This window comes from Mollisia scopiformis (assembly GCF_001500285.1).
Source record: "Mollisia scopiformis unplaced genomic scaffold LY89scaffold_15, whole genome shotgun sequence".
In the NCBI taxonomy this organism is placed as follows: Eukaryota; Fungi; Ascomycota; class Leotiomycetes; order Helotiales; family Mollisiaceae; genus Mollisia; species Mollisia scopiformis.
This window is the reverse complement of record NW_017263595.1, coordinates 177,016-201,528: the sequence shown is the minus strand read 5'-3', so window position 1 is coordinate 201,528 and position 24,513 is coordinate 177,016. Positions and strand designations below refer to the sequence as shown.

At 47.1% G+C, this 24,513-nt stretch overlaps 11 protein-coding genes across 11 annotated transcripts; 2 read left to right on the top strand and 9 right to left on the bottom strand.

Moving 5' to 3' along the window:
• Positions 1–50: 50 nt before the first annotated feature.
• On the bottom strand, positions 51–1,189 carry LY89DRAFT_735322 (uncharacterized protein; the record flags this gene model as incomplete). Its single annotated transcript, XM_018219997.1, has 3 exons — positions 51–525; positions 611–888; positions 938–1,189. 3 exons carry the CDS (start codon positions 1,187–1,189, stop codon positions 51–53), a joined length of 1,005 nt encoding a protein of 334 aa, XP_018069546.1.
• A 2,560-nt stretch (positions 1,190–3,749) lies between these two features.
• Positions 3,750–4,786, bottom strand: LY89DRAFT_106099 (alkaline phytoceramidase). Its single transcript, XM_018205039.1, has 2 exons — positions 4,532–4,786; positions 3,750–4,477 (listed from the first exon to the last, which is right to left on the bottom strand). Exons 1-2 carry the CDS (start codon positions 4,617–4,619, stop codon positions 3,864–3,866), a joined length of 702 nt encoding a protein of 233 aa, XP_018069545.1. The 5' UTR covers positions 4,620–4,786; the 3' UTR covers positions 3,750–3,863.
• Positions 4,787–4,954: 168 nt separating this feature from the next.
• Positions 4,955–6,565, bottom strand: LY89DRAFT_698082 (mitochondrial cytochrome b2; the record flags this gene model as incomplete). The annotated part of the gene is made up of 4 exons (XM_018216955.1): positions 4,955–5,041; positions 5,096–5,169; positions 5,226–6,485; positions 6,535–6,565. The coding sequence occupies 4 exons, from the start codon at positions 6,563–6,565 to the stop codon at positions 4,955–4,957; spliced, it is 1,452 nt and encodes a 483-aa protein (XP_018069544.1).
• Positions 6,566–7,153: 588 nt separating this feature from the next.
• LY89DRAFT_719801 (putative efflux pump antibiotic resistance protein) lies at positions 7,154–9,166 on the bottom strand. Its single transcript, XM_018218522.1, has 4 exons — positions 8,921–9,166; positions 8,689–8,784; positions 8,207–8,497; positions 7,154–8,150 (listed from the first exon to the last, which is right to left on the bottom strand). Exons 1-4 carry the CDS (start codon positions 9,135–9,137, stop codon positions 7,231–7,233), a joined length of 1,524 nt encoding a protein of 507 aa, XP_018069543.1. The 5' UTR covers positions 9,138–9,166; the 3' UTR covers positions 7,154–7,230.
• Positions 9,167–9,724: 558 nt separating this feature from the next.
• LY89DRAFT_698080 (homoserine acetyltransferase) lies at positions 9,725–10,880 on the bottom strand (the record flags this gene model as incomplete). The annotated part of the gene is made up of 2 exons (XM_018216954.1): positions 9,725–10,709; positions 10,861–10,880. 2 exons carry the CDS (start codon positions 10,878–10,880, stop codon positions 9,725–9,727), a joined length of 1,005 nt encoding a protein of 334 aa, XP_018069542.1.
• An 882-nt stretch (positions 10,881–11,762) lies between these two features.
• On the bottom strand, positions 11,763–13,064 carry LY89DRAFT_553203 (uncharacterized protein; the record flags this gene model as incomplete). The annotated part of the gene is made up of 1 exon (XM_018208328.1): positions 11,763–13,064. A coding segment is annotated over one exon (1,302 nt), but the record flags the coding sequence as incomplete, so codon positions are not given.
• A 686-nt stretch (positions 13,065–13,750) lies between these two features.
• LY89DRAFT_783386 (cytochrome p450 monooxygenase) lies at positions 13,751–15,857 on the bottom strand. The gene is made up of 4 exons (XM_018222675.1): positions 15,506–15,857; positions 15,322–15,454; positions 14,130–15,272; positions 13,751–14,082 (listed from the first exon to the last, which is right to left on the bottom strand). Exons 1-4 carry the CDS (start codon positions 15,717–15,719, stop codon positions 13,995–13,997), a joined length of 1,578 nt encoding a protein of 525 aa, XP_018069540.1. The 5' UTR covers positions 15,720–15,857; the 3' UTR covers positions 13,751–13,994.
• A 224-nt stretch (positions 15,858–16,081) lies between these two features.
• On the top strand, positions 16,082–18,364 carry LY89DRAFT_719797 (homogentisate 1,2-dioxygenase). The gene is made up of 9 exons (XM_018218521.1): positions 16,082–16,347; positions 16,402–16,468; positions 16,537–16,583; positions 16,635–16,701; positions 16,754–17,034; positions 17,084–17,685; positions 17,739–17,810; positions 17,876–17,947; positions 18,009–18,364. Exons 1-9 carry the CDS (start codon positions 16,217–16,219, stop codon positions 18,212–18,214), a joined length of 1,545 nt encoding a protein of 514 aa, XP_018069539.1. The 5' UTR covers positions 16,082–16,216; the 3' UTR covers positions 18,215–18,364.
• Positions 18,365–18,418: 54 nt separating this feature from the next.
• LY89DRAFT_783384 (uncharacterized protein) lies at positions 18,419–20,058 on the bottom strand (the record flags this gene model as incomplete). The annotated part of the gene is made up of 4 exons (XM_018222674.1): positions 18,419–19,112; positions 19,164–19,562; positions 19,612–19,779; positions 19,826–20,058. The coding sequence occupies 4 exons, from the start codon at positions 20,056–20,058 to the stop codon at positions 18,419–18,421; spliced, it is 1,494 nt and encodes a 497-aa protein (XP_018069538.1).
• An 822-nt stretch (positions 20,059–20,880) lies between these two features.
• Positions 20,881–22,681, bottom strand: LY89DRAFT_719795 (S-adenosyl-L-methionine-dependent methyltransferase). The gene is made up of 4 exons (XM_018218520.1): positions 22,323–22,681; positions 22,140–22,263; positions 22,069–22,089; positions 20,881–21,991 (listed from the first exon to the last, which is right to left on the bottom strand). Exons 1-4 carry the CDS (start codon positions 22,521–22,523, stop codon positions 21,078–21,080), a joined length of 1,260 nt encoding a protein of 419 aa, XP_018069537.1. The 5' UTR covers positions 22,524–22,681; the 3' UTR covers positions 20,881–21,077.
• On the top strand, positions 22,590–24,427 carry LY89DRAFT_698075 (uncharacterized protein; the record flags this gene model as incomplete). The annotated part of the gene is made up of 9 exons (XM_018216953.1): positions 22,590–22,633; positions 23,126–23,288; positions 23,331–23,393; positions 23,441–23,550; positions 23,748–23,793; positions 23,936–24,106; positions 24,139–24,196; positions 24,233–24,317; positions 24,385–24,427. 9 exons carry the CDS (start codon positions 22,590–22,592, stop codon positions 24,425–24,427), a joined length of 783 nt encoding a protein of 260 aa, XP_018069536.1.
• Between the last annotated feature and the right edge of the window lie 86 nt (positions 24,428–24,513).

Sequence of the window (24,513 nt, the reverse complement as noted above, 5' to 3'; positions counted from 1 at the left end):
ATACCATATTATGTTGCTACAATCTTCCACGCGGGAATGGCGATATGGTATCAAAATACCAACATCGCGGCGGACACAACAAACAACCTCCACAGTCCCACTTCGAACACCGACGCAGCGCTGGTGTCCGAAGGCGTGCTTGCAGCTAACGTTGTTGTCCCCGATCCTGTCTCTGCAGCCGTAGCGCTCGCTCCTCCGATCACGCTCCCGGTCACGCCAACAGCTGACACTGTCCTTGCAACACCATTTGCTGTCCAAGTAAACACACTCCCACTTGCCGGGGTCCTCATCTCTCCTTCGCCCTTGGTATCGAATAAGTCCAATGTTCCATTCCCTGGAAAGTCTCCTGGACCATAATAATCTGTCATATTTCCTGCTGGAGAGGAAAATCCTAGCTCGGATGTACAGTTGTAGGCTTTGAGGTATACACTACACGATTCCCAGTCTGTATCAGTGAACAGGGAGTCGAAGTAAGTATCTGCACCGAGGAGCGAGGGTAGCGTCGAAGGGCAGATGTCGTATATTCTGGTTATTTCTCGTCAGTCTGGTCCCTGAGCTCTATGATGAATAAAAGAAAAATGGGCGAAAGTAGGAATCGAAACATTCTTACGCTGATAATATTCCGCTCTGATAACAGCAAGTACACGCGTCCACATAGTTGGCAATATCATCCTCTGATAAAAGTTCGTCCAGATTTGTCTGATTATTGGTACACATATCCAAATGTGCGACATCAGATAGAATTGATAACTGCACTTTCCCAATTGGACATGAACATCCTATTGGCGCATTATCTGGAGGTGGCCAATATGGAATCGTGGTCAAATCTGGATTGACACAAAAATTGATGAAATCAGAAACTGTGAGCTGATATTCGCAGCTGTAGACCTAGATTCTTATGAGTTCATTGTTGATGTTCAGAGGACGAGAGACGTACTTGATTCCAGCAGCTCGAGGCAGCGCAGTCGATGTAGTCTGTCGAGCGTACGCATTCACATGCATTGATGCAGTCGATGCTTTGGTTTTCGCAATTGCTGTTAACGCAGTCTGTGTATGAGGAATTGGCATTGCTGTAGCAGGACGAGAAACCACTGGGATCAATGCAAGAAGACGAAATGTAGTAGCCTACATCTGCAGCCCTTACGCTCTTGGCGATCGCAAATCCAAACAGTAGAGATTTGCGAGCCATAACAATAATCACAAGTGGACACCAAAGGATGCGGAGGCTGAAAGCATGATGTCCAGATTGACGACGGGGCTTCTTAACCTTAAATCAGATCTCTGACACCCATGCCAAATTCCACTCTAGCGGAAAGTCCTTGGCTGCTTCGTGATGCCAGACTCCAAGAGAAATAGCGATGCATGCCAAGCTCACGAGAACTCTATCTGAACAAGAGCTGCCCCATGATGTTCCGTAAATCCTCGCTTCATGTCTGTCTGGATGGACGCTCGATCACCACGCGATATCGAAAAGCTTCAGTGATTGGAACTTGGGAACTTGGAACTCTCCGGTTCATGAAGAGTACGATTTAATATTGACACATCGCGCCTCGGCTCCTCTTTCTCGAACCCAGATAGGCCGAGCGAGTCGAGTCATAAAGGCTTAGCACTTGGCACAAAATCTGGTTAACACCGCGTAAGACTTTTAGACTGAGGTACAACAAATGAGAAATGTATATTCCATCATCGCGCGATGAAAATTACGTGTAATATGTAGTCAAGGAGAATACAAGATATTCATGTAATAGAGCAGGGGGATTACTTTCGCCTTGGCCAAGGAGGCCGAGACTGCCAAGCTGACCAGCCGCTAAAGTATAGGCTAAGACAGTATACCACTTGGCAACAAATGTTTAAAGGATTTCCTTCAAGCAAGGAGGGGAAATAGAATAATCAGAACTGGTGTTTTATCTTCCCAGATTTGGCTGCTGCTCTGAGGTATGAATGTAGGCTCACACCATCATAGTAATATGGTGTATATTGGCTATGTACTTGATATGAAAGCTGAGGTGAAGGAGTATGTGCAACAAAAGAATAGGTTGGTGTTGCGATAGAACAAATTTGAGTCTAACAGCTAATCTGCAACAACTCAATAGAGTAACACCTGAATCTACCGGCTCTCGGACACCACAAATAGGACGGCCTCATTTTGGAGAGTCTGGTCCGATATCGTCAACATCTCTCGACATATCAGCGAGCCTTGAGGTTTGTGTCCATCGTACCAGCTGAGGCTGTCTTTCTCAGACTATGCCAGTCGAGAACTATATTGAATTTGCATTGCTTCTTTGGGCTTTCACTTCTTTTTCTTTGGTTGTCTTATAGCCCTGGCAGGTTTCGAGATTCCTTGTGGCTTTGACCTGGTTTTGGATTTGGAGGCAATCTGCATGGGATCTGTCCTTAAAGCACGAGTGTTCGTAGTTGAGGCTGCACCCTCAGCATTTCGTAGTTGTCGTAAACGTGGGCTTTTACGGAGCGTAACAGGTTCTGCTCGCAATTCAGCAATAGGCTTCGCAGGTGCCTCACCCAAAGTGTCGAGAGGTAGAGATTGTACGCGACGGCGCTTGGGCTGACGTCTCTGTATCGTCCTGCAGCCATTTCATCCCATTTATCTTTCCAGATGCCTTGCTCGATCCAACGACTCCGAATTATTCGAATGGCTTCTTTTTCTTCTGTACCGCCGATAGGGATCTGGATATCCCCCTTATTAGCTGGATTCAAATTCCAGATACGCCTCTTCTCATCTTTGACTTAAGCATCAAACTGTTCTCGAGGCAGCGATGCTGCACGATCACGCTTGGCTTAGTAGTATCGTTCTTCCCTATCGCGCTGGACATCGCTGATGGGATTGGACTCCTCTGATCGAGTTGTTGCGCTTGATGGATTCGACCGGTACGCCGGAGGAGAGCCACTGAATCGCTCCCTTGCCCGTTCCAATTTCGATGGATCTGCTTCTAGCATGTGCAGAGCTCCATGGAGTCTTCCTAACCCGCCACCGAGAGAGTTGGCCATAGGTCTCTAAAAAAAATGTCAAAGGATTAGGAGAAAGAACGCGGTGCTTTGCTGGAATTGTTGCTGCGTGATGTGGCCTTTTATGGCTCGAAGTGGTGCCAGGCAAGCATGCCATAGTGTGAATCATATCTGAAATGAGTCATTCTATACAAGAGAAAGACTCTCGGGAAAGTGTGTTTCGTGAATCACAGGCGACAGCATGAGAATGTGTAGTTGATGTTCGCGTCTCCTGCACTTGGTGGGGCGGCATAGAGTCCAGTTTAGGCTTAGCGCTAAACTGATATACATCTTCAAGTCAGCTCCGCACAGAATTTGCTTATTAGCAACGAGACAAGTGGCAATTGGTGCGGCCTCTGCTTCTTCTTCTTCATAAACTTTGTACACAAGAAATAAGCTCCGTGGCAGGGCTGAGTTTCCTCCAGAAATATCTCGAGTCGGCTTTAGTTGGACGCTGTCTCTACCTATGTAGCTTTAACCTCTCACTGCTTTCATTCCTTCCGAGGTCCTTTATGGTCTTTCAAGATATCCCCCCAACCCCTTTGTACGACTCATGATACTTCATAATTCTCATCCTCTTGCCTTGTCTCCCTTCGAGCTAGGAATAGTCCCGTGTACGAAGTTGTACCCCACTATTACAATGAATACTCTATTTTATACAACATTGCGCAATGTAATTATTGCTATCGATTTCGGTCTTCGAAGCCCCGGGACGCAGATTAATGAGTAATTATACACACACTCTCCACGCATCAGTTCAACCTTTTCTATTTTGCTTAGAGAGCAATACTTCAGCCCTCACTTCCGATATCAAGCTCGGACTTTCCGCACATTCTCTCATCCCGACCTCGTGTAATTTACTATCTAAAAGACTGGTCACACAATATCCTCACTAGGGTAATGTACTCTGCAGCTCCAACAGCAGTCAAAACATGCCACCAACCATGCAACTCCAAAGCCCAAGCGCACGGGAGACCAATACTTTTTCGAATCTCTCTCAACTGTGGGCATCTTTCCAGGTCAATATCCCAAGCCGCAAATGCCACTATCAATGTTACCGCGGCTTTCAAAAAGCGTCGAAGTAGTTTCTTCTTTTCCATCTGCGATCGATTTCCCGCACCGTAAATTAGAAACAAAGTCCGAGGCCAAATCAGTTGTAGTAAAAACGCAAAGAAGCCTGTGTGAATCAAGATACTTCCGGAATGCAAGTAGATTATTGTCATGACGCAACATGCTAGTGCAATAACTGCGGTGATGAAAGAAGCCACAGCAGGAGACTGGCCGCGGCAGTACAGAGGCCGCAAAATACATGCGACGATGAGCCACATTGAAAAGTCATCACCGAGCATCATGGAATGCCGTAGTGTTGCGTGATACAAGGTGGATGTGATCCCGACCATAATGAGGGCCATGGACATGGAGTCCAGTTTTCTACGGCTCTTTGTGCCGGAAGGATAGTACAAGGCACAGTAAACTGTCAACATCAGTTCATAATTTGTGTCAAAAATTGCGTCCTTTGTATAATTACTGTAAGCTATGTTGCTGAGTGTGTTGATGAACTCGGCAATGTACTGGGTGACAGCATAGTCTTCTTCGCAAAAACTTAGGGAGATCATTTAGCCCATACAAAATCCCTCAATCGCTCTTGACTCACTTCGCGGTATTGCTCAGATGGTCCCAAGTATCAGACTGTGCGAAGTGCTCATTTTGGTCAGCCATGTTGCAAATAGTACTGTGGTCTGAGCAGTTGTATATTCACAAGCAAAATCCAGAAGGATAAAGGTCTGCACCGGAAAGTTCGGGATCTGGTCAGGTACGCGATATTTATGTAATTGAACCAACATTCTGGGCCACGCTCAAGCTGCTTAAAGACCAGCTACATCTATTGGTTACCGCACGACGCGAACGTTGTTGTGTAACCAAGATCTTACAAGTAATGGACAACTGAGATCTATAGATTTGACTTTACCCAAGAATCTAGATTCGCGACGCTCGAGTCTCCGTCGAAAATATCTCTCTCGACAGCTCGAGAGTTGATCTGGGAAGCATTAGCATAATCCTTTCAAAATAGTGAAAGAAGCTGCACGCTTACGTATTGGGGCCCTAGTTGGTTGATATTTTCCACCCCGAGAAGCCTCATGCAAGTTTCAATCTCAGCTTGCAAGACTACAGTTTTGTCAACAGCTGCATCTCAACATCAAAACATGGCGTGCAGAACCTACTTTCATATACTCTCTCTACGCCAGCGACTCCACCAGCACCTAGACCAAAAAGAGTTGCTCTTCCAACGCCAACAGCCTTGGCTCCCAAGCATAATGCTTTTACAATATCGGTACCCCGCTTGATCCCACCATCAACCCAAACTTCCATGCGATCGAAGACTTCAGGGCAGTACTTGCGGATTTCTAACAAAGTATGAACAGCAGGTGATGCAGTGTCTAGACTCCTTCCACCATGGTTACTTATGACAACGGCCTTGACGGATGCGCACTTCATCGCCAAGTAAGCGTCCTCATAAGTCTGCAACCCCTTCAACACGATTGGCAAGTCTGTATGCTTCGAGAGCCATTCTAAAGTAGACTTCCATGTCAAATCCAGTGCCGGGCCAGGAAAAGAGTTGATAATGACTTTCTTCCTCTTTACACTTTTCGGATCAACATCGGCTTCACGAGTCAGTATCGCATTCCCATGTCTCTCGTCATCTTCCCTTTTCCCCATTACTGGCGAGTCTAGCGTCAGACAGATAAACTTGATCTTATTTCGCATGGAGTTGATTTTGGCAATTTCCTTTTCGCTCCTCGTTCTGTCTTTATACACGTATAATTGCCAACCAAATATCTGACCAGGCGCAGAATCTGCGACGATCTGCTCAGGAGTCAAGGAGGCATAGTTCGACATAATTTGAAGTGCACCGAAGCTGGATATCCCTTCAGCGATGCCCTTCTCGCCAGTAGGATGTGCAAGACGTGCTGTGGCAGTCGGAGAAACGTAGAGAGGGGTGCCCACTCTGTGACCAAGAAGACTGGTGGATGTGTCGCACTTCCTGCAGTCAACGAAGATACGAGGCCGAAAGAGAATGGATCTGTAGACAGAATTGTTGAGTTTCTTTGAGATCAGATCATCGCCAGCCGAATAGAAGTACGCCCAGGCCTTTTTGGACATCTTCTTCGTCGCGAGTGCTTCAATCTCGTCTAGGTTCAGAAGATCATGTAGATCAACTACCTCCTCGACTTTTGGATCTATGTCGTTTCTTTGCTGCAAAGATGAAGCCTTAGTATCAACTTCCAGCTTTCCTATAGGTTTCATGGTCTCCTCGAGGATTCCAGGAGGGTGTATTGGATCATAGTCGGCTGTGGCATCGCGACCGGCGAGACGGAGGATAGCTCTTGAACCACCGGGATGTTCTTGGAGGAATGCGGTAACATCATAGACATCGCCATACAAAGCTACCCAGCAACTGTCTTCTGTGACATGCTTGGCAACTTGAGATCAGGTTAGTGTAGACCAGTATTATGGGATATCTCTAGATACCTTCAGTGGGGTGTATCAATTTCTGAGACATTTTGTTCTCGAGGGTTGCACTTCAAGGGTCGTACTTTGGGAACCCTTGAGGTCCAATGGACGATTTCGAATAATTAAGCTGGATGGAGGGTGAAGAATCCCACGATGCAACGAGTTTCCTCACGTAAAGTGGGGGTTTAAAGTGGGTATTACCGCTAGCGATTCAAGGTTGACGATTGGAAGTTATCTTGGATATTCAAGCCCGAGCTTTTTGTTAAGTCGCGCTACTCAGCAAGAATAATAAAGAGCTACAACAGAGAAAATAATTCTTTTTTTCCACCTTCATGCCCGCGATTTGTTCTGATCACGTGCCACTAGACTGGACAAACGCATCTCCCTGAGACATTCTGTTCTTAGCAAGTGACTTAGCAAGAGTCCAACTTTCTCCTTGCTCAATCCTCTACAGCCATTCGGTTGCGCTTCAGGCCGAACCATATCTCGCCGCAACTTCGCATGAGATGTCTAAGCGAAGAATAAATAAAGGAGGCACAGGTGAGTCGAAATCAGCGACGAGAATTTCTGTTCGGATGGTTATGTTACAAGAATGTATTGATAAGCATGAGCGCAGCTACTATGAGAGATTATTTTACTTTGCTTTCCTCACTGCTCAACGTTCTGATAGATCTTACTCACGCTAAGGCATTCTTTCCACTTATTTCTCTTCGTCTAGTAAGTAGACCTTGCCTTAGCTCTCAGTTTCTCACCATACTTCCACAAGAACAACGGTGGAGGAATCCCTAGCAACAGACCTGCAAATCCCATTGCGGTATTTCCCCATCCATAACCAAGCACTTGATACATGCGCGGGGCAAATAAAGGAAATAGAAATGCGGCCAAGCTGCTAATAAACTGCGACGCTGCCATTGCACTGCTTGTGTGACCTGGGTAGGAATCGATGATGTAAGCTGTGCCAGCAATGGTCCCTAACTGCATCCCAAAACAGACAATGAAGATACCAATATCGACCACAGCCCAGTGCACATGATATTGCGCCGTCCACCCATATAGTAGAAGTCCTAGCGAGCCGATGATTACACCTGGAAACATCAGCGGAATGCGGAACTCAGGCGTAAAGGTGTCGTTGCCACTGGTAGCATTTTTTGCAAGGCGTCTCTTGTAGAGATAGTCGATAAGTGGCCCACCAATATGGGAGCCAGCCATTTCTCCTAGCGAGATAGCAATGTAATGCAAACCACTAATCTCTACAGATTGGTGGTAATGTGAAGTCCAAAGGGTGGAGAACGTGGATAGCACGATGTAGAGGATTCCGTAATTGAATCCTTTGAGCACGGCTGTGACTTGAATGATTGGGTGGAAGGCGAGAAGACGAAAAGGGCGTGTAAGTGCTCGTCCGAGAACTCCCAGCAGTGAGCGATCGCCATCGCAGCGCTCGTTGTCCGTGTAGTATTGTTGATTTCCAGTTTGACGACGGAGGCGTTTAGCGCGGCGATGGAGGATCAATGGGCCGTAGGTTTCAGGGAAGATAAAAAATGACATAACTATCATGATAGCTTGGAATATTGATGTAGACCAGAACATCCATCGCCACGTAGTGCGAGCAGCCATGAATCCGCCAATAATGGGACCTACAGTCTAAATTAGGTTTCGACTCTTGTTACCCACTTCCTGACAAGAAACGAACCGACGCAGGCACCCAGGATAGGAATAAGCAAGTATATGCCCAACGAACGGCCTCTCTGCTCTGGTCTCCAGATATCGCCCAGAACACCACCCGCAAGAGCATATATAGAGCTGGCACCAAAACCAGCAAGAAAACGTGAGGCGATGAGCAGTTGCTTTGAGTTGGCGAATCCGCATGCGATATTCCAGATGAGAAACCAGATACCGGAGCCGTGGAGGACGACTTGTCTGCCATAGATTTCTGACAAGGGCCCAATGAAAAGGGGCCCGAAAGCGGTTGCTAGGAGATAAACTGGAGTTTGTTAGTTTGAATATTCGTGGCCCAAAAAAGCAGTAAGCGAAGCTGAATGCGCAGAACGCGCTGGATGCGCTAGGTGCGCTGATTGCGCATGTTCTTAGTTTGCTCAGAGTATTTTGAGATAGAAAAAAAAATCAAAAAGAAATCGAATAGCTGTAATGGAGAGTAACGAAGGTTCAGCTTACTAGAAAGTGCCATTGCAGATTCTGCAGAGTTCATGTTGAGCTCCAAGGCAATGGTTGAGAGAGCCGGTGCCATGATGGTACTGACCATGATGCGGTCTACAGAGAAGTCAGTATGCACTTTCAATAGAGATCTGGGAGCCGATGAGCAAAGAATTGAAACCTGCTCCTCATGATGATCCCGAAGAGCTGAGCTCCTACGATGAATTCAAAACAAGGGCAAAATTTGACATACTGAAACCAGTGGCTGACATAACATCCGTCACTGACCACTTGCGGCTGGTGCTCCAATCGAGTGGGTTCTCGGCATCATATGGTTCATCAAAGGTAACAAGAAATGGATCCATCTGTTTCGTATCGCCCAAGGTCTTCGAGGTCGGCATTGGGCTCATCTCGAGCTCAGTACCAATAACTGCTTCCATGATCGTATCATCGAGAGGTTGAGAAGCCATGACTGGAATCTCTTTGCAAGAAAGCAAATAGGAAAAAGCATATGAAAAGGAGTGAGATGGAAAAAGAAGGGTGTGTGAAAATTTAAACTACATCTCAAGCATTCCGTCTTCGGGCCTTGAACCAGAGGAAAAGTGGGCCTCCTCCTTGCTTAGGAGGGTGATTCCGATTATTTCTAGATCAGATAATGCATGCCCTTGCTAGTAATATGAATTAGCTAGTGACAGCCTGAGATATGACTCAATAGCAGGTCTCACCGTGTTGGATATGTGGGGAGAGGTCTTGGTGCGAGATTTACCGAGCTCCGTACGGAGTAAACAACGGACGGAGTGAGAGTAAGACGGAAAGACGCAATCCGAGGCTAAGAAATGTTAGGTATTGCTTCTCTTCTCACAAGGCGAGGTCAATCGCGAATGGAGCTGAGTTTCAATACGCTGATTATATTGAAGTGTAATCGTGATGAAGGCTTTTCAACAGTTTCGATGATCAAGACCCAAGCTCGTCGATGTCGAAGAAGAGACATCAAGGATAACATCTGGCACTACATCCTATTCGTACGGTTGTGAATTCTCTGTAGTCTTGTAGTCTATCAATCGTCATTAGTCTTGCCTGCAGCGAGAAACCTTCGGATCTCTTGGACCAGAAAATCAGTATCCTCCTTCGTCCCCATCCCGCCGCCCGCCAGATGACCATAAACCGACTGCACACACCGAAACTCTCTATACTTGAGGGACTTCACCTCCTCTTCACTATCTTTGATTGCACAAAACTGATCCGTGCTCGACGGCATGACCAAACACCTCGCCTTGATCCTTCCCAGTGTTTTCTCAAGATCTCCTCCATCCTCGGGATAATATACTGAAATATCTCCATTCTGCCAAGTCCAAAGCATCGCCAGCAAATCATTAGCCTCCCCATCTCCGGACCACCAATCATCTAGATACTCCTCCAAGTTCCCGTACCCAGCTGCCTCCCAACGACGTTGGCGATACCACGCCGACGAAAACGCCCACGTAGCAAATATCCTATCCATAGCTTTCAATCCCTGCATTGGAGGTTCGGTATATTGACCATCTCGGAAATCGGGCGAAGATAGCAGGGCTTGAGACAGCGTTTGTAAAACAACTTGACTGTGCCAACTTGTGCGCGCGCTGCCGGCTAGACAGATCATGTTCTGTACAAAATCTGGGAAGAGAGTGCTCATGTGGTATGCTTGTTGTCCGCCCATACTGAATCCGATGTATGCAAACAGTTTCCTTACACCTAGTTTTTGGCATAGTGCGTGTTGGAAGCGAACATTGTCTTCATATGTCGTGCGAGGCAAGTTGGGACCGTGAAAGGGCTCAGGTGTGTTGCTGGGTGAGGATGATTCACCGCCACCGAGGAGACCGCTTATGATAATGAAGTACTTTGATGGAGACAGTACTGCATCGGAGCTGTCTTCATTGGAGTAGAGAAATGAAAGTGTCTCTGGGATCTTGCCATTGAAGCACGTTGGCAGTAAAATGGCTGGGTTTGATGCATCGCCAAATGTCCGAAAGGCAAGTTTTGCGGGGAAAGCGAGATTAGCGGGTCTAGAGTAAGATGAGAGTGTGATAGTTTGTTCGAAGAACTGTGTATCAGCCATTTGCTTGGCTTTAATGTGTTTGCTTGATGTCATCGACTCATCCCACTCTAGAGCAGGCAGAGGTTTCTCATATCCCAGATCATGTATAGTAAGCGAACGTGCCGCAGAGGAGGGACATTCAGCATATCATTACTTCCAATGATTGGTTCACAGCCGCGTCCACTCACACCTGTAAGATTTCAATCAATTAAGCCTCGACCCAGATTTTCCCATCGAAACATGTGGGGTAAAGCGGGTCAACCCATCCAATCCAGAGCTCGGTCTGCCACCTCAAAAGATCCACTGAAGCTTACTCCACATAACCCAAGCCACAACCCCATATATCACCCCATCCACACCCTTTGACAGGAGAATGATTAAAAAGCAATGGTGAGGTAGGGTTTGAAGTGGAGAAGGGTGCGATCTGCAACAGAGCTGAGAAGTTTGGTAAGTGTGGATATTCTGGAGGGGAAAGGAGTGGTGTGATGGTGGATTTGGCTTTTGGGCGTTGTTTTAAGGAGTGCGGCTAAGGTAAGGGTCATGCAGGAACGTGGCAAGATCAGATATATGTGGCACTGTCGATCTGTCTTCACTTCTGAGGGTTTGTGTGTATGCAGAGCCGAAGAGGACACAGTGACCTGATTGCAAGTGTCGAATTGACGAAAAGAGAGACAGCGCATCAATTGTAAAGCATCCCCAGTTGACCCTGGACCTGAAGAAAAGCGGCAAGTTGAGCTTCGATGTCATCTGGAGGAGACGTTTGAGAGTATAAACCCGCCGATAGTGAAGCTTGTTGATCCCATGCGAATGGATCTGGTGATGGATTTACCCCGCTATTGAGGATATTTAATTCTCTCGCTGGTTGCGACACTTCATGATTGAGTATTTCCGAGAAGACCTCATCTCGTCTTGGTCTAATAGCGCTTTCTTTTGCGCTATGGCTATGTTGGTCGTTTACGACTCGAGATAATGCTCCTGTTGATGCATCATCGGCGACAGTCCTGAAAGACTGCTCTTCTCGAATCATGGAAGCTCTTTGATCAAGTGCCAGTCTCCAATTCCTGGCCAGCGGCCACGCATGTTGCAGATCTGTTAAGACTTCAAGAGACTTGCTTACAATATCTCCCATCCCAGGCGCCAATCTTGGGCATATTTCTGGTCTCCTCCAGAGATGATTTGCGAGAGAACCACAAACATACACACAGAAGACGATCATAGCTGGAAAGCCTTGCTGCGGCGATCGCAATGAGAAGAAAGCATCAATCTGCTCATGTAGCACGAGGACATTCTCGAAAAGCTTGGTTGACATATTTAGCCAGAAATCATCAGGCGCACCGTTGTTCTGGTCTGTGTGGATGATGCTATCGATGAATGTGCGTCGAAGAATGATGTTGCTTAGTCGCAGGACCATGACAACGGCAAGGTAGGCCAAGTCTAGTCCTTCAGCTTTGTACCCTCTGAAATTCCATATCGACCATCTGTGCTGTGCTGGGAGATGCTCTTCCCATATCTGAAGTGATATAGAGAGTGTAGCATAATCGCTTCTACTATCCCAGGGGTTGAAGAGCTCTCCGGCTTGACGATCACCACTTGTGACGGCTCTCCTGGCGACCTGACCCCATAGATTATGAGCTTGGATCAGAGTTGCAAAGAGAGACCTCGAGGACGTGTGAACAATATCCGGTTTCCTCGTAGCTGCTAAAGTTCCAGCGAGCGCACTACGTTCTCGAGGCACGATGCCGAAAGCGAAATCTCTTTCCTCGCACGGCAAGAGAGTCGTGATATCGCTCAAGGAGAACGAAACAGGAATCGTATATCCAGAGTGGAGGTTATCCTGACTTTCTAACATCCAAAACGTCCTTCTGGCCATCTCAGCGTTGATGACATCCTCAGCTGTGTAATTCTCGGGCAAATCAAACGTCTCTTCTCGATGCAGACGTAGAATTCCAGCCATTCTGACAGCGATTCCCATGTGGATGTTGCTTGAGGTCTTTTCTCCTTTACCCCACTCTGCGATAGCTAGGAGGAAGAACCCTTGTATGCGATCTAGTGTGGGCGTATACATCTCTTCCATTACCAAGGCAGCAGCTCTGTCCATGAAGACTTCTGCCGCTTTGAGGCCATCGCCATATCGAGCTATCAGGCTTGGAGTGAAACGAGCAGAAACGCTCAGGATGCCTAAGAGATAGAAGACATTGATGGATGATCTGCTGTTCCCCAGTTGCTCGAGAAATAGAGCTTTTGGAATGAACCCAAGCTGGAAGAACGACGTTCCGAAAACTTTGACAGCTTCAACGACCTCATTGTGAGGTGGCAAAAGACTCCACCGATCCGCTGTACACGGGGTCTGATCGAGTAACAGTTGATTTGGTATCGATGTCACCGTCCTCGATGGAGAAGAAAGCGACGTCGAGACTGAATGGTGTCTCCTAGTTCCATCTTCAGGCGGCACTGTCTCTTTCTTTCGTCTAAACTCACGATCTAGATCCGGTTCTCCTTTCGATGGGAATCTACACTGCTGCGCAATCGAAAACCCTGCTTCTCGGCACCCAATACAAGGAGGTTGACCATCCTCATGGAGACACTTCTTTCGAAGCCGCCGGCAGCGTTTGCATGCTATCCGTGCCCGTCGTTTCTCTGTTTGCCGGTCCGTGGAAGGATTCGGGCGAGGATGATGTGGATCCGATTGTGAAATCGGCGGCGAGGTACCATCCATGTTGGTGATCAAGTCATTACTTCGGCAAGTTCATAATTTGACAATGTTGTCTGGAGAAGTTGCGGCAATGATGAGAAGTGTGTAGAATGTTGCCCGTTGCCGGCCAAAACGCGGCAATTTCTGAAGCAGGCTGACGCGAGTCATGAGTGGGGAACACTGATAAGCTTAATCCGTGAGCTTAGAACTTTTGCAACAGTACTTCGATATATTTTCTGCATATATGATAAGGTACTGTGGTCCGTATCAACAATTCTTGTGTTGTGACAAGTTGGTTGAATGCGGAGTGTTTTGAAGTACGACTACCTACAGAAAACAAGAAGCATGGGGTTATGTTCGCTTATTTTGGGGCGTTGCAGGGACCTTTAGGGGTCTTGTCGCTAAATATTCAGGCTTGGAGCACTAAAAGAAAATGTTTCGGCTCAAGGAAATGCAGACGAACACGCACTCAATTTGAGGTTGCACTGATTATGGTTGAATTCTTCGTATTTGAGTAGGTCAATGCAAACTTTTTGGAGAATCTCTATCCTCCGGGAGATCTCATACCAACTGTTTTTCATTGTCATCATAAAATCTCTTTACTTTCTCTGATCGCGGGACGATCGAGCAATGGAAAGGCTCAGGTCGGCTATCAAAAGATTAGCAGTATTCAATCGATCAGGCAGGACTTCTTACCTGGACAACCCATTCGTCAAGCGAATCTCTGGAGGTATCTCTTTTCCGTCCGGTCCAGTGATCGGTTTCAACTCAAACGTAGCAAGCATATACGCCATGAAGATATAGACGCCGGCAAGTGCAAGGTGCCTACCAGGACACACTCGTCGACCGAATCCAAAAGGTCCTTCTGGGAGAGGCTCGCCAAGCCCGCCTTTCTCCTTGGCTGCGTATCGATCTGGGTTGAAGATGTTGGGATTCGAGTAGACTCTCTCGTCGTGTGTCATTGCTTGTGCGTTTGCATAAACAACGGATCCTTTTGGGATGAGCATGCCTTCGTAGATGTCGTCTTCGAGTACCGCATGAGGAACTCCGAGAGGAGATAATGGAACACATCTCGTGGTCTCTTCGATGACATATTCTAGGTAGGTCATGCTTGGTCTATCATCGAAAGTCGGTAGTCTGTCTCCTCCAGTTACGGCATCGATCTCGGCTCTGGCTTTCTTCTGTACATCTGGGTATAGAATCAGGTAAAGGATACAGACGACAATCGTGGACCAAGTAGTGTTTCCACCAGCAATCGAAATTGCTCCCGCTGCACCTTTAATGTCCGCCAGAGTCATTTCATTGCCCTTTCCTTCTTCCAGATTCTTGAAGAAGCGCTCATAATGTATTCGCATAAACGAGGTGTCTTTTGCTTTCCCACTCTTGATTTCCGGTTCAGTAGCAGCCCATGGAGCATCATGAAGCGTCTGAATAGCGGACTTGGAATCACGAGCATGCTGCAACGCATCTGAACCTACCAACCACGCAGGAAAGTGGCGAAGCAAAGGGAAGAAATCCACAATGGTTCCTGCTGGAGTTCCACCATTTCCTGTTGCAGTCTCGGCGTTGATGGCCATTTGGATATATGGATCATCTTTGTCTTCGATCTTGACACCAAATCCAATTCGCATCACAATTCCAGATGAAAAACATCGAGATAATGTTTCCCAGTCTCGAGGATGTGATAAGATTTGGCGACATGCCCGTCGAGCTTCCTCTTCTTGAATTGCTCGGTAGGGTTTACATGCCGTTGGGGTGAACGACTGCTGGAGGAGCTTGCGGTGCAATTTAAACTGAGGGCCCCAACGGAGGAAAGTCAAGGTAATCCCCCAACCCATTCTACCATTGTGAGCAATCACGTGACAATGTATTGAAGATAGTTACCCACACCTCGAACAGTACAAAACGAGGTCTATCCGCATAATTGGCACCTCGTTTGTCAAGTAATTCATGAGCAACTTTCGTGCTGTTGATGACAATGATTGGACGTCCGAGGACATTCAAGTAGAGGATATCAGAATCTAAAAGTCGTTGATATCAGCTTTCTCACGTGGCCTAAAAAGTGAACTTACTATATTTCTTTCCCCATTCAATATACTTGTGTTCCGGATTCCTCTCTGGTATCAAACGAAAGTGACCGATGAAAGGCTCGGCTGGAGGTCCAGGAGGTAACGGACATGCATTTCTCTTCTTCGATCTGATAGTCCAAATAAGAAAGCCACCAAGCAGAAATACGAGGCTGATGAGGACACTTGGATGATTCTGCAACTGTGATATTGGAAGCATGATGAGACAAAGACGCAAAATCGGCCCTGGTGGGAGGAAACAATCAAATTCTCAAACGTATTTGACTTCAAACCTCGAGCAGTCATCAAGTTATCATTACTAAACAATCTTCTCTCGTGGACTGCCAACAAAGAGCTGTATCCCGTCACATATTGATGCTGTTGCGTAACACGGAGAACGAATGGCGAGTTTGCCGGCAAGCTAGAAAGCGGCACGTCCCTATCAGCCCTTATCGGCGGGGCATCTGTTACAAGATAGGGGGATCGATATCCACTAAGCGGCCCTGGAACTCGCTTGGTGCGGGGAATTCTGCCGCTTTGTAGCCTACCGGCAACTCTGATCACGATTTTGTTCCCTTGTGGCAACCTGATGTTTGATGCTTCTACAATGAGGTATTTGAAGCAGTCTCAAAGCTATTGAGCTTATTCCCAAGGCTACTTGTTCCCTCATAGAGACAAGAACATTTTGATAGCGAAAACTGTCAATCTTCACTGAAGATGCCGACCAGCATTGTCCCCTCCTCGCTGCCAGGTGGTACGGCACGAGGACATTACGCCACCATTCCCTCACCACAAGATCCCTACCACTATCAGGTTGGGTTCAACAACAGATTCGCATCAGAGGCGTTGTAAGTCCCCTTCTCTTCCATACAGCTTGCAAGCGTTGATTTGATCTCGTTCAGACCTGGGACACTTCCACTTGGTCGGAACACACCTCAACGATGCAAATATGATTTGTTCTCTGAACAGGTAGGTTGAATATGAGCCATTTCAAGCTTGTAAGAAGGTGTTTAAGGAAAAGGCTAAGCAATGAGTAGCTCAATGGCACAGCTTTCATCTCATCACGTGCCACGCTCCAACATGCGTAAGCCTTCCGCGAGACAAAATCGTTAAATTGAACTGATGGGAGGACTAGATGGTTCTATAGGATACGACCTTCAGTAGTTCACAGGCCACTGATGAAGCTAGAGAAATACGCCGATGTAAGTAAACATCAAATTTGTCGGAGTATCGTCTCACTGATCACTTCAACAGCTTGAAGGGAATTTCTCCTCCGCGAACCCGAAAGTCGAGTATGCTCCTTTTGGAAATGTATGGAATGATTTCTCTCTTCCTGAAGAGTCAGCGAAAGTCGATTTCGTCCAAGGCTTGAAAACAGTTTGTGGCCATGGAGAAGCGACTTCAAGAGAAGGGCTAGCTATCCACGTGTACTTGGCCAATACATCTATGACAAACAAAGCTTTCTGTAATAATGATGGCGATATGATGATTGTACCACAACAAGGTCGTCTTGATATCCAGACAGAATTCGGCAGGTAAGTAATGTTGTCCATCGTGTGAATGAGTAGTGACTGACATCAACAGAATGATGGTCCGCCCAGGCGAAATTGCAGTAATCCAAGCCGGCATCCGCTTCCGTGTGTCTCTACCCGATGGTCCCATCAGAGGCTACATCCAGGAGATCTTCGGCAGTCACTACGAGCTACCCGAACTTGGACCAATAGGTTCAAACGGCATGGCTCTCCCCAGAGACTTCGAAACTCCAGTCGCATCTTTCGACATCGACATCTCGTCTTGGCAAATAGTTTACAAACTCGCAGGGCAACTATACACCTGTACGCAAGATCATACACCATTTGACGTTGTAGCTTGGCACGGGAATTACGCTCCGTACAAATACTGTCTGGAGCGCTTCATCAATTCCGCTACGGTGGACAGGGAACAGAGCGATCCGTCTATCTACTGTGTTTTGCTTGCAAAAAGCAAGGTTCCAGGGGTGAATTTGACGGAGTTCTTGGTGTTTACGGAGAAGTGGGCTGTTACGAATGATACGTTTCGTCCGCCGTATTATCATCGTAATGTTAATACGGAGATTATGGGTATGGTGTATGGGGAGTGGTATGGGACTAGTCATCCGCTTGAGCCTGGTGGATTGAGTTATGAGCCGGCGTTGATGCCGCATGGTGGTGCGTTTGCGTGTCAGAACATTGAATTTGGGGTATGCTGACGTGGAACATAGAGTCGATTGAGAAGTGGAGAGAGGCGACGACTGCGAAGTTGGAAGCTCAGCGTGTATCTAAGGACTCTATTGGTAAGTGGTTTCATTTAATACGATTGAATCATCGAAGACTGTGGAGTATGCTGATCTAGATGCAGCTTTCATGTTCCACATCCATCCTCATGTTGCAGTCACCGAATATGCATTGAAACGATGCCCCAACATGTATGGTACGTAAAGATATTTCAATTGTAATTGGGAACATCAGTGGACTGACTTGCAGTGCCACAGTTGCGCCAGTTGATATGTGGGACAACATACAAGGCGGCTTCCTTGATCACTTGGAGCGAATAGATGAGGATCTCAAAGCAGCGGGACTACCTGCCTTGGGCTTAGAAAGTTCTTTGAAGACGAATGGTAAGCATGTGAAGGGAGAAGGAGAGGAAGAGACAACTACAAATGGGGTAAAGATTGCAGTTGAGAATGGACCGAAATAGTTGCACTGGTGTGGGAATGGGTTTTCCTTGTGTCTGAGAACCTGGCACGGTAGCGAGGTGGCTTTTCATGCGCCTTGGATGGATACAGCACATCAATCAAGTTACTGAGATATATAATTTACAGACCATGTCTCAATGAATTTGACATGTACATCTCTTCTCCGGCCCAAAATTCTCATCTCAGATCTCACATCACAATACATTCTACCTTCCGAAGATGTGACGCTCCAGGGTCCTAAACGGAACATACAAAAGCGCAGTCACCACAAAACCAGTCTCAAACCCAATATCCCCCGTCGTCTGGGCAATAGGACCCACAAACCACACTGTATCCATGCAAGGAACAATGATACCAAACGACAGTATGCCAGCACTAATAGCAGCAATCCCAGGCGGAAGCCGGCTACGATCTTTCCAAATCGCTTGATCATACGTCGAAGCATCCCCCTTTCTAAAATAGAAATGCTCAAGCGTAACAATAGCACCAAAAGCACCCGGCCAGTACGACACAATACCCAAGAAGTTTTCAAGAGAGTTGAAGAAACTCTCTGCAGCTTTGATACCCACTGGAATCATGATAGCAGTTGTGATGATTGTGTATATGGATCGAGGCACGCGCGCGAGTGGTGTAGCTAGTGCTTGGAAGTTCAGCGAGATGGTATACATGGAGGCAGCGACGTTTCCTATCAGTGAGAAGGCGAGGAGAACAGCGATGAATTTGCCGAACCCTTGTGCCGGACGCAGCATGGCCTCGAGGACTCCTCCGGCAGAGTAGCTATTGTAGCCATCGTTCCAGCTTTCGACATTCGGGACGACGGCACCAATGGCGGCACCGAGAATCATGAGGAGGATTGTGGGGAGGTTTTGTCCGACGTAGACGTACCAGAACATTCTTTTCCTACTTGAGAGTCAGGCAGAGAGAAAGATTAAGCAAGAAGGGGTGACTGACGTGGGAGCTTCAGGAGAATAGTACACTGCGAAATCTGACATGATTCCAGCGAATGGGAGAGTGAACCCTGCAACCAAGCAGCCAAAGCTTAGGATGGTGGACGCCGCGGCAGGCTCGGTAGGAACAGGATCACTGAAGTGGTGACCTCCACAACCGACAGCAATAACAATTGAAATGATGGTAATCGCCCAAGAGTACTTGTTGAAGAGATGAAGAACCGAGTAACCGCAGAACGATACAACCATGCCGAGTAATCCCGTCAAGACAATGCCAACGGTGATGGTCATCTTCCCGTCGCTCACAGCAGACAGTGTTTGACCAGAGATGATGATCGCAATGACTGTGAAGCCAACGACAGAAATCAGATTGAGAATGGCAACAATAGAGACACAATATGGCCTGAAAGATCATCAGCAAAACCGATTCTGGAGTTCAAAGCATTGCTTACCCAAAGCTATATCGTGCTTGAATGACCTGCCGCATTCCTGTCCTAGGTCCCAATGTCCCCAGAAAAGCAGTCAAAATGCAGCAAAGCATGTTGAAAAATATGATAACGAGCGACGTATCCCGCACACTCAGTCCGTAGCTCAAAGTACCCGCCATGCCGGTTACAATTCTGTAACGCATCAGTCATAATTCTTAATTGAAGAGACATAACTCACGGAAGAAGGTTACACAGAATCGCCATCCACATAAAGAAAATGGTGTGGTAATTCGTCTTGATCCTCTCATCAACAGGCACAGGGTCGATTCCTCGAACCTCCACACCCCATTTCGCAAGCCATCGCCACAGCAGAAGTTTTTTATTTGAATCTCCTGTCTCGACGACGACTACATCGCTTGAAGATTCCGAGCCCTTCTGCTGTGCTTTCTCGAGATCGTGCTTCGGATCCATTCTATTGGATGTGTTGAATGGCTGTCAGAAGTGGAGAAGAAAGCAAAATGCAATGCACGCCCTCAAGAGACCAGGGAATTGGTGTAATTAAGGCTCGATGTGTAGATATATCTCATCATCAGTAGGGTTTCCATGATAGGCCAGTAATCGTTATCGAACACTTGGATGCATTGTTGGTCTGTTCGTATCTGGAGTCCTCGTCTTCCAAAGTGCTGGAAGTGGCACTTTCAGGGGCTCGCCAAGAGCCTTGTCAGGGATCTCTGGGCTTGTAATCGTGCCGGGAAGATGCCGTTCGCCGGCGACATCGGCGAGGAGAATAAGATCGAGATAAAGATGATTGATACGGATAAGAGGAACTGTAATCTTTTTCAAAACTAAGCATGTAGTAAATAATTTTGTCCGAATCGTCAGCAGCAAATTTGATTCTCGATGAAGTCCCTGAACATGTGCGACATCCAAAGGAGCCAGAACATTATTTGCAATTTTAGCAACATCTTTCTTCTGGTAGCTCAACTCTAATCTATCAATCTTCGTTACATATTCGGTAGGTAAGCTTGCCGCTTCTACTCAGGCGCTAATCACTCTCGGCTCAGCCAGTTCACCTGGCCTGCATAGAGCGCCCCGTATACTGACTAGTCTAAAGTATCAATCTTAAACTAGATTTTATATTCGATAATCGTTATTACTTATATAATAAGTATAGCTTTTACTAGTACCATTGGAGTAATGCTAAACTATGTTATGATATAATAAGCCTCTTAATTTTGTAAAAGAAACTATTGACTCGGACACCCTTTTGCGAATTTGGCAGGAAAGACGCATATTGATTGTCTTGTTTGTATATGAAAGGTGTAGCAAGAAAAGCTGTAGGGCAGAGATGAACTTTCCAGCTTAGAATAACAGTCATAGAGCTCTCGAAGAGACTAATTCGGTTATACTTGCTAAAAGCCAGGTTGATTTTAATCTGAATGCCATGCAGCGAACACTTGTATTTTCAATGAGTCTGAAGTATTCCAAAATCAGCTCTGGCTCCCCAGGTATGAACCCTTTAACCTTCCCTCTACACATGCACCGGGAACTCCAGGGACCCTCCAGACTTGCACTAACTCAATCCCCACCGCCTCAAACAACGCCTTGAATCCAGCTTCCGTCCTCTCCTTCCCACCCATCGCCAACACACACTGGTCCAATACCGCAGCCGGAAAATCGAGTTCACCAACCCACTGCGGGATCACCATCTCACAAACCAGTAGTCTACTTTCGGCATCCATCGCTTCCGCTAACCTCCCCAAAATCTCCACACACATGGGATCCGCATAATCGTGCAGAATCATCCTCATGAAATACGCCCTTGCTCCTTTAACTGGCTGCTCTGTCATGAAGTCATGAGCTTGAAGTTGCACATCTACACTCAACCCATTTGATCTAGCTAACTCAAGAACCTCGGGCCTATCTTGCAAAACCACTTGCTTTGGGTCGAGATCAGGATGCACAGAAAGAATCTGCTTCAGCACTGCGCCATGACCTCCTCCTACATCAACCAGTTGCACCTTTGACTCATGAGTCGCAAGAGATGAGAATGGAAAGTGTCCAATAACTGGGATGGCCGCATCAAGCCCCGACATTGCGACTTGGAAGGTGGCGAATTTCTCGGGATCTTGAGCCATGATCGTCCAGACAGGTGTACCTTCTTGCTTGTGAGTCCAGGTATATGGATTGTGGAGGTGATTGTCTGGCTCCGTGGCGTGACTTAGGAGGTCGTGAGCTGCAAGGTAGTCGTCAAAGTTGTGCATGTTTTTGAACCACTCATCGTACATTGAGAGGAATAGCTTCGCTGGGCCAGGGGCTGGGGTGACGATATATGAGAGGGAAAATTTGGTGTGCTTGTAGTCTCCGCCATCAGGACGTGTTTGGTCAAGGAAGCCGGTAGCGACTGTGAAGAAACAGCGTTTTGATATTAGCAAGAGATCTGGCGAGCTTTAGGTACACAAACCCAAAATCAGCACTCACCTAAGATCCGTGCCATTCGTTCTAGAGAGTGTCAGTCGACATGTGGAGAAGCCATCGATGGGAGTATTCACCTAATAATGACTCCTGCGCTCCAGTCGCCTTTGAGAGATCGGCAAGTGAAATTGAGCCTGATTCGGGAATGGCGACAAAAACTTTGAGCTTAATAAATGTGCGGAGAGCAATGAGCTCGGCCATCTGATTGCCATCAGTTTCTGCAGATCAAGCAAGCGCATATTCATAGAACATGATATTACATTGAGGCCATGATAGTTTGGCAGCTGATCGACAGTAATCAACGACTTCGTGATGTCCTTCAACTTGGCAATGACCTGAACGCGCGACACATAGCCTTGGAGATCCGGACTTGCACTGTAGTCCGCAGCGACGTTGGTGAGCTCCGCGATTAGCGTTTGAAGCTCATCTTTACGTGGAATCATAGGTGCTGGTGCAGCCATAATTTCTAGCCGTTGTTGACGTTGCCTGGTGGTATTGGTGTTGTCTGCAGGGCGACAGCGGAAAAAATGGGTTGTGCGACGTCAGTCCCGCGGTTCCAGAGGAGGGTAAGGTTAGCGGAACATGGTCAGTGGTGGCGGATAGCTATGAGTTATTTGTATTGCATGCTGCAGCAGATACTGTAGTCTTGCGCAGATATTGTGCTGCAGTCCAGACAGCCCACCTACGCCGCGTGTCCAGATTCGAAGACATACATGTCGCTAACGAACCTGCTGCAGAAAGTCTCATGCACTGGGCCGAAGGTCCAATAGCAAGGCCAGTGCCGTCAGTTTCCGCCACAAATGTGCATTTGGGTTAGGATTAGGAATTTTGTCAGTGTTACGGCAAGGTGCCGTTTGTCCAGGGTGACACGCAGGGGCCGAGTAGCGACCTCGCATCTCAAGAGCAGTTTCTGGAGCATCTGATCTACACATTCTTCCCAGATCAACGCCAAATTCCATCTGCCCCCTTTTCTTTTAAAAAAAAGAAAAGAAGTAACCAACTGCTACCTACCAACTCGTCGCCCCTCGCAACACAGACACCGAGGATGATACCTCCATCGAAGCAAGCTTCTCCGATCAAAACAAGAGCACCATCGCCCACGAATGACCCAGGAGCGGCCGGATCAACTGGTGGAGATCAAGAGACCCAAAAAAATCTCAAGTGAGATCGAACCAGATGAGTCCGTCTCAGACGAAGGCTACGCAGAGTCCACCTCGATGAGCTACGTTTCTTCGATAGCATCAGACGTGAGGCGTGGAATCGAATAGAATGGCCGTATTTATGCTGCCTACGGTAAACATAAGCCATGGATGCCAGTCGACGACGCCGAGGTACTCCGTAATACTTGAATGAGTTCTCTGACAATTAACGCCCATAGATGGATCGGAACGACTTCCAGCATTGCAAGTTCACTCTGCTCCGCAAGAATGAGCTCCATCTCGCACCGATAAAGCGGGACCCCTACAAGATACTTGATCTAGACACTAGGTCCGGCATCTAGGTCATTGATAGTAACCGCAAGTTTCTTCGTTCCTACTTCTCAAGCCCCTAATTCATTAGCCGGGAGCTTGTGTAATGCTCCTAGCTCTCTCCCTACTATTGATGCACTACGTGAATATGATGCTAATCTATTGGTAGTGGGAAATAAGCACCCATCGGCAAAAATTATAGGTGTCGACCAGCAGTTGTACACACTTGTTATTGCCTAACGTTCAGTTCGAGATTGACGATGTAAAATCAGACTGGCTTTATGGGGAGAGTTTCTTCGATTTTATTCACGGAAGATGACTCATTCTCTCTATCCGAAATTGGCCGAGATTGGTACAGCAATGCTTCAGGACGTTGAAGCCTGGTGGATATCTTAAACTTCCAGGTTCTCTGCCCGTTATCTTCCGACGATGGGACACATATTCCAAGCTCCGCATTTGAGGAAATGGCGCAGATCTGTTTTGATATGGGTGACCGAATTGGGGCCTCCGGCAAAGCTCCCTTCTCACGGAAAACGCAATTGGAAGAGGCAGGATCTGAAAATGTCGTGGAGAAAGTGCTCAAGATTCCCACAAACCCCTGGCCAAGGGCCCGAGAATGAAGAAAATTGGAGCTTTTGAGCTGACTCATTTCAGAGATGGGATCAGTAATATCTTCGCAAGGGATTATACACAGATTCTAGGGGGAGATCCTTTGTACTTTGAGATATTACTGGCTCGGGCAAAGGCGGAGGTCTCGAATAGAAGGATGCACACGTATTTGCTTTTGTAAGCCAACCTCTTTACTATTATACTAACAATTCTTCGCTTGAACTGACGATAATCCTCTGTTTAGTTACGTAGTGTATAGTCAAAGGCCTTTAGAGACGCAAGTGTAAAGTACTCCCAAGATTAAAAGCAAACTTCCGCATGTTGGAACTAGGTCACGCACCAGCGTCCTCCTTGCCTCATATCTCCTAGCACT

What these genes read in the sequence shown, in the direction of transcription:
- LY89DRAFT_783386 (XM_018222675.1), bottom strand. Translation starts at nt 15,719, where the DNA reads ATGCTTCCAATATCACAGTTGCAGAATCATCCAAGTGTCCTCATCAGC. An exon ending in TGAATGGGGAAAGAAATATA is followed by an intron (nt 15,455 to 15,505) that starts GTAAGTTCACTT and finishes AACGACTTTTAG; the next exon opens with ATTCTGATATCCTCTACTTG. An exon ending in TTGACGAATGGGTTGTCCAG is followed by an intron (nt 14,083 to 14,129) that starts GTAAGAAGTCCT and finishes ATCTTTTGATAG; the next exon opens with CCGACCTGAGCCTTTCCATT.
- LY89DRAFT_106099 (XM_018205039.1), bottom strand. Translation starts at nt 4,619, where the DNA reads ATGATCTCCCTAAGTTTTTGCGAAGAAGACTATGCTGTCACCCAGTAC. An exon ending in ACTCAGCAACATAGCTTACA is followed by an intron (nt 4,478 to 4,531) that starts GTAATTATACAA and finishes TGATGTTGACAG; the next exon opens with TTTACTGTGCCTTGTACTAT.
- LY89DRAFT_719797 (XM_018218521.1), top strand. Translation starts at nt 16,217, where the DNA reads ATGCCGACCAGCATTGTCCCCTCCTCGCTGCCAGGTGGTACGGCACGA. An exon ending in CGTGCCACGCTCCAACATGC is followed by an intron (nt 16,584 to 16,634) that starts GTAAGCCTTCCG and finishes TGGGAGGACTAG; the next exon opens with ATGGTTCTATAGGATACGAC. An exon ending in TGTATCTAAGGACTCTATTG is followed by an intron (nt 17,811 to 17,875) that starts GTAAGTGGTTTC and finishes ATCTAGATGCAG; the next exon opens with CTTTCATGTTCCACATCCAT.
- LY89DRAFT_719795 (XM_018218520.1), bottom strand. Translation starts at nt 22,523, where the DNA reads ATGGCTGCACCAGCACCTATGATTCCACGTAAAGATGAGCTTCAAACG. An exon ending in CAAACTATCATGGCCTCAAT is followed by an intron (nt 22,264 to 22,322) that starts GTAATATCATGT and finishes GATGGCAATCAG; the next exon opens with ATGGCCGAGCTCATTGCTCT. An exon ending in AGCGCAGGAGTCATTATTAG is followed by an intron (nt 22,090 to 22,139) that starts GTGAATACTCCC and finishes GACACTCTCTAG; the next exon opens with AACGAATGGCACGGATCTTA.
- LY89DRAFT_719801 (XM_018218522.1), bottom strand. Translation starts at nt 9,137, where the DNA reads ATGGCTTCTCAACCTCTCGATGATACGATCATGGAAGCAGTTATTGGT. An exon ending in ATCTGCAATGGCACTTTCTA is followed by an intron (nt 8,498 to 8,688) that starts GTAAGCTGAACC and finishes AACAAACTCCAG; the next exon opens with TTTATCTCCTAGCAACCGCT. An exon ending in TATCCTGGGTGCCTGCGTCG is followed by an intron (nt 8,151 to 8,206) that starts GTTCGTTTCTTG and finishes TTTAGACTGTAG; the next exon opens with GTCCCATTATTGGCGGATTC.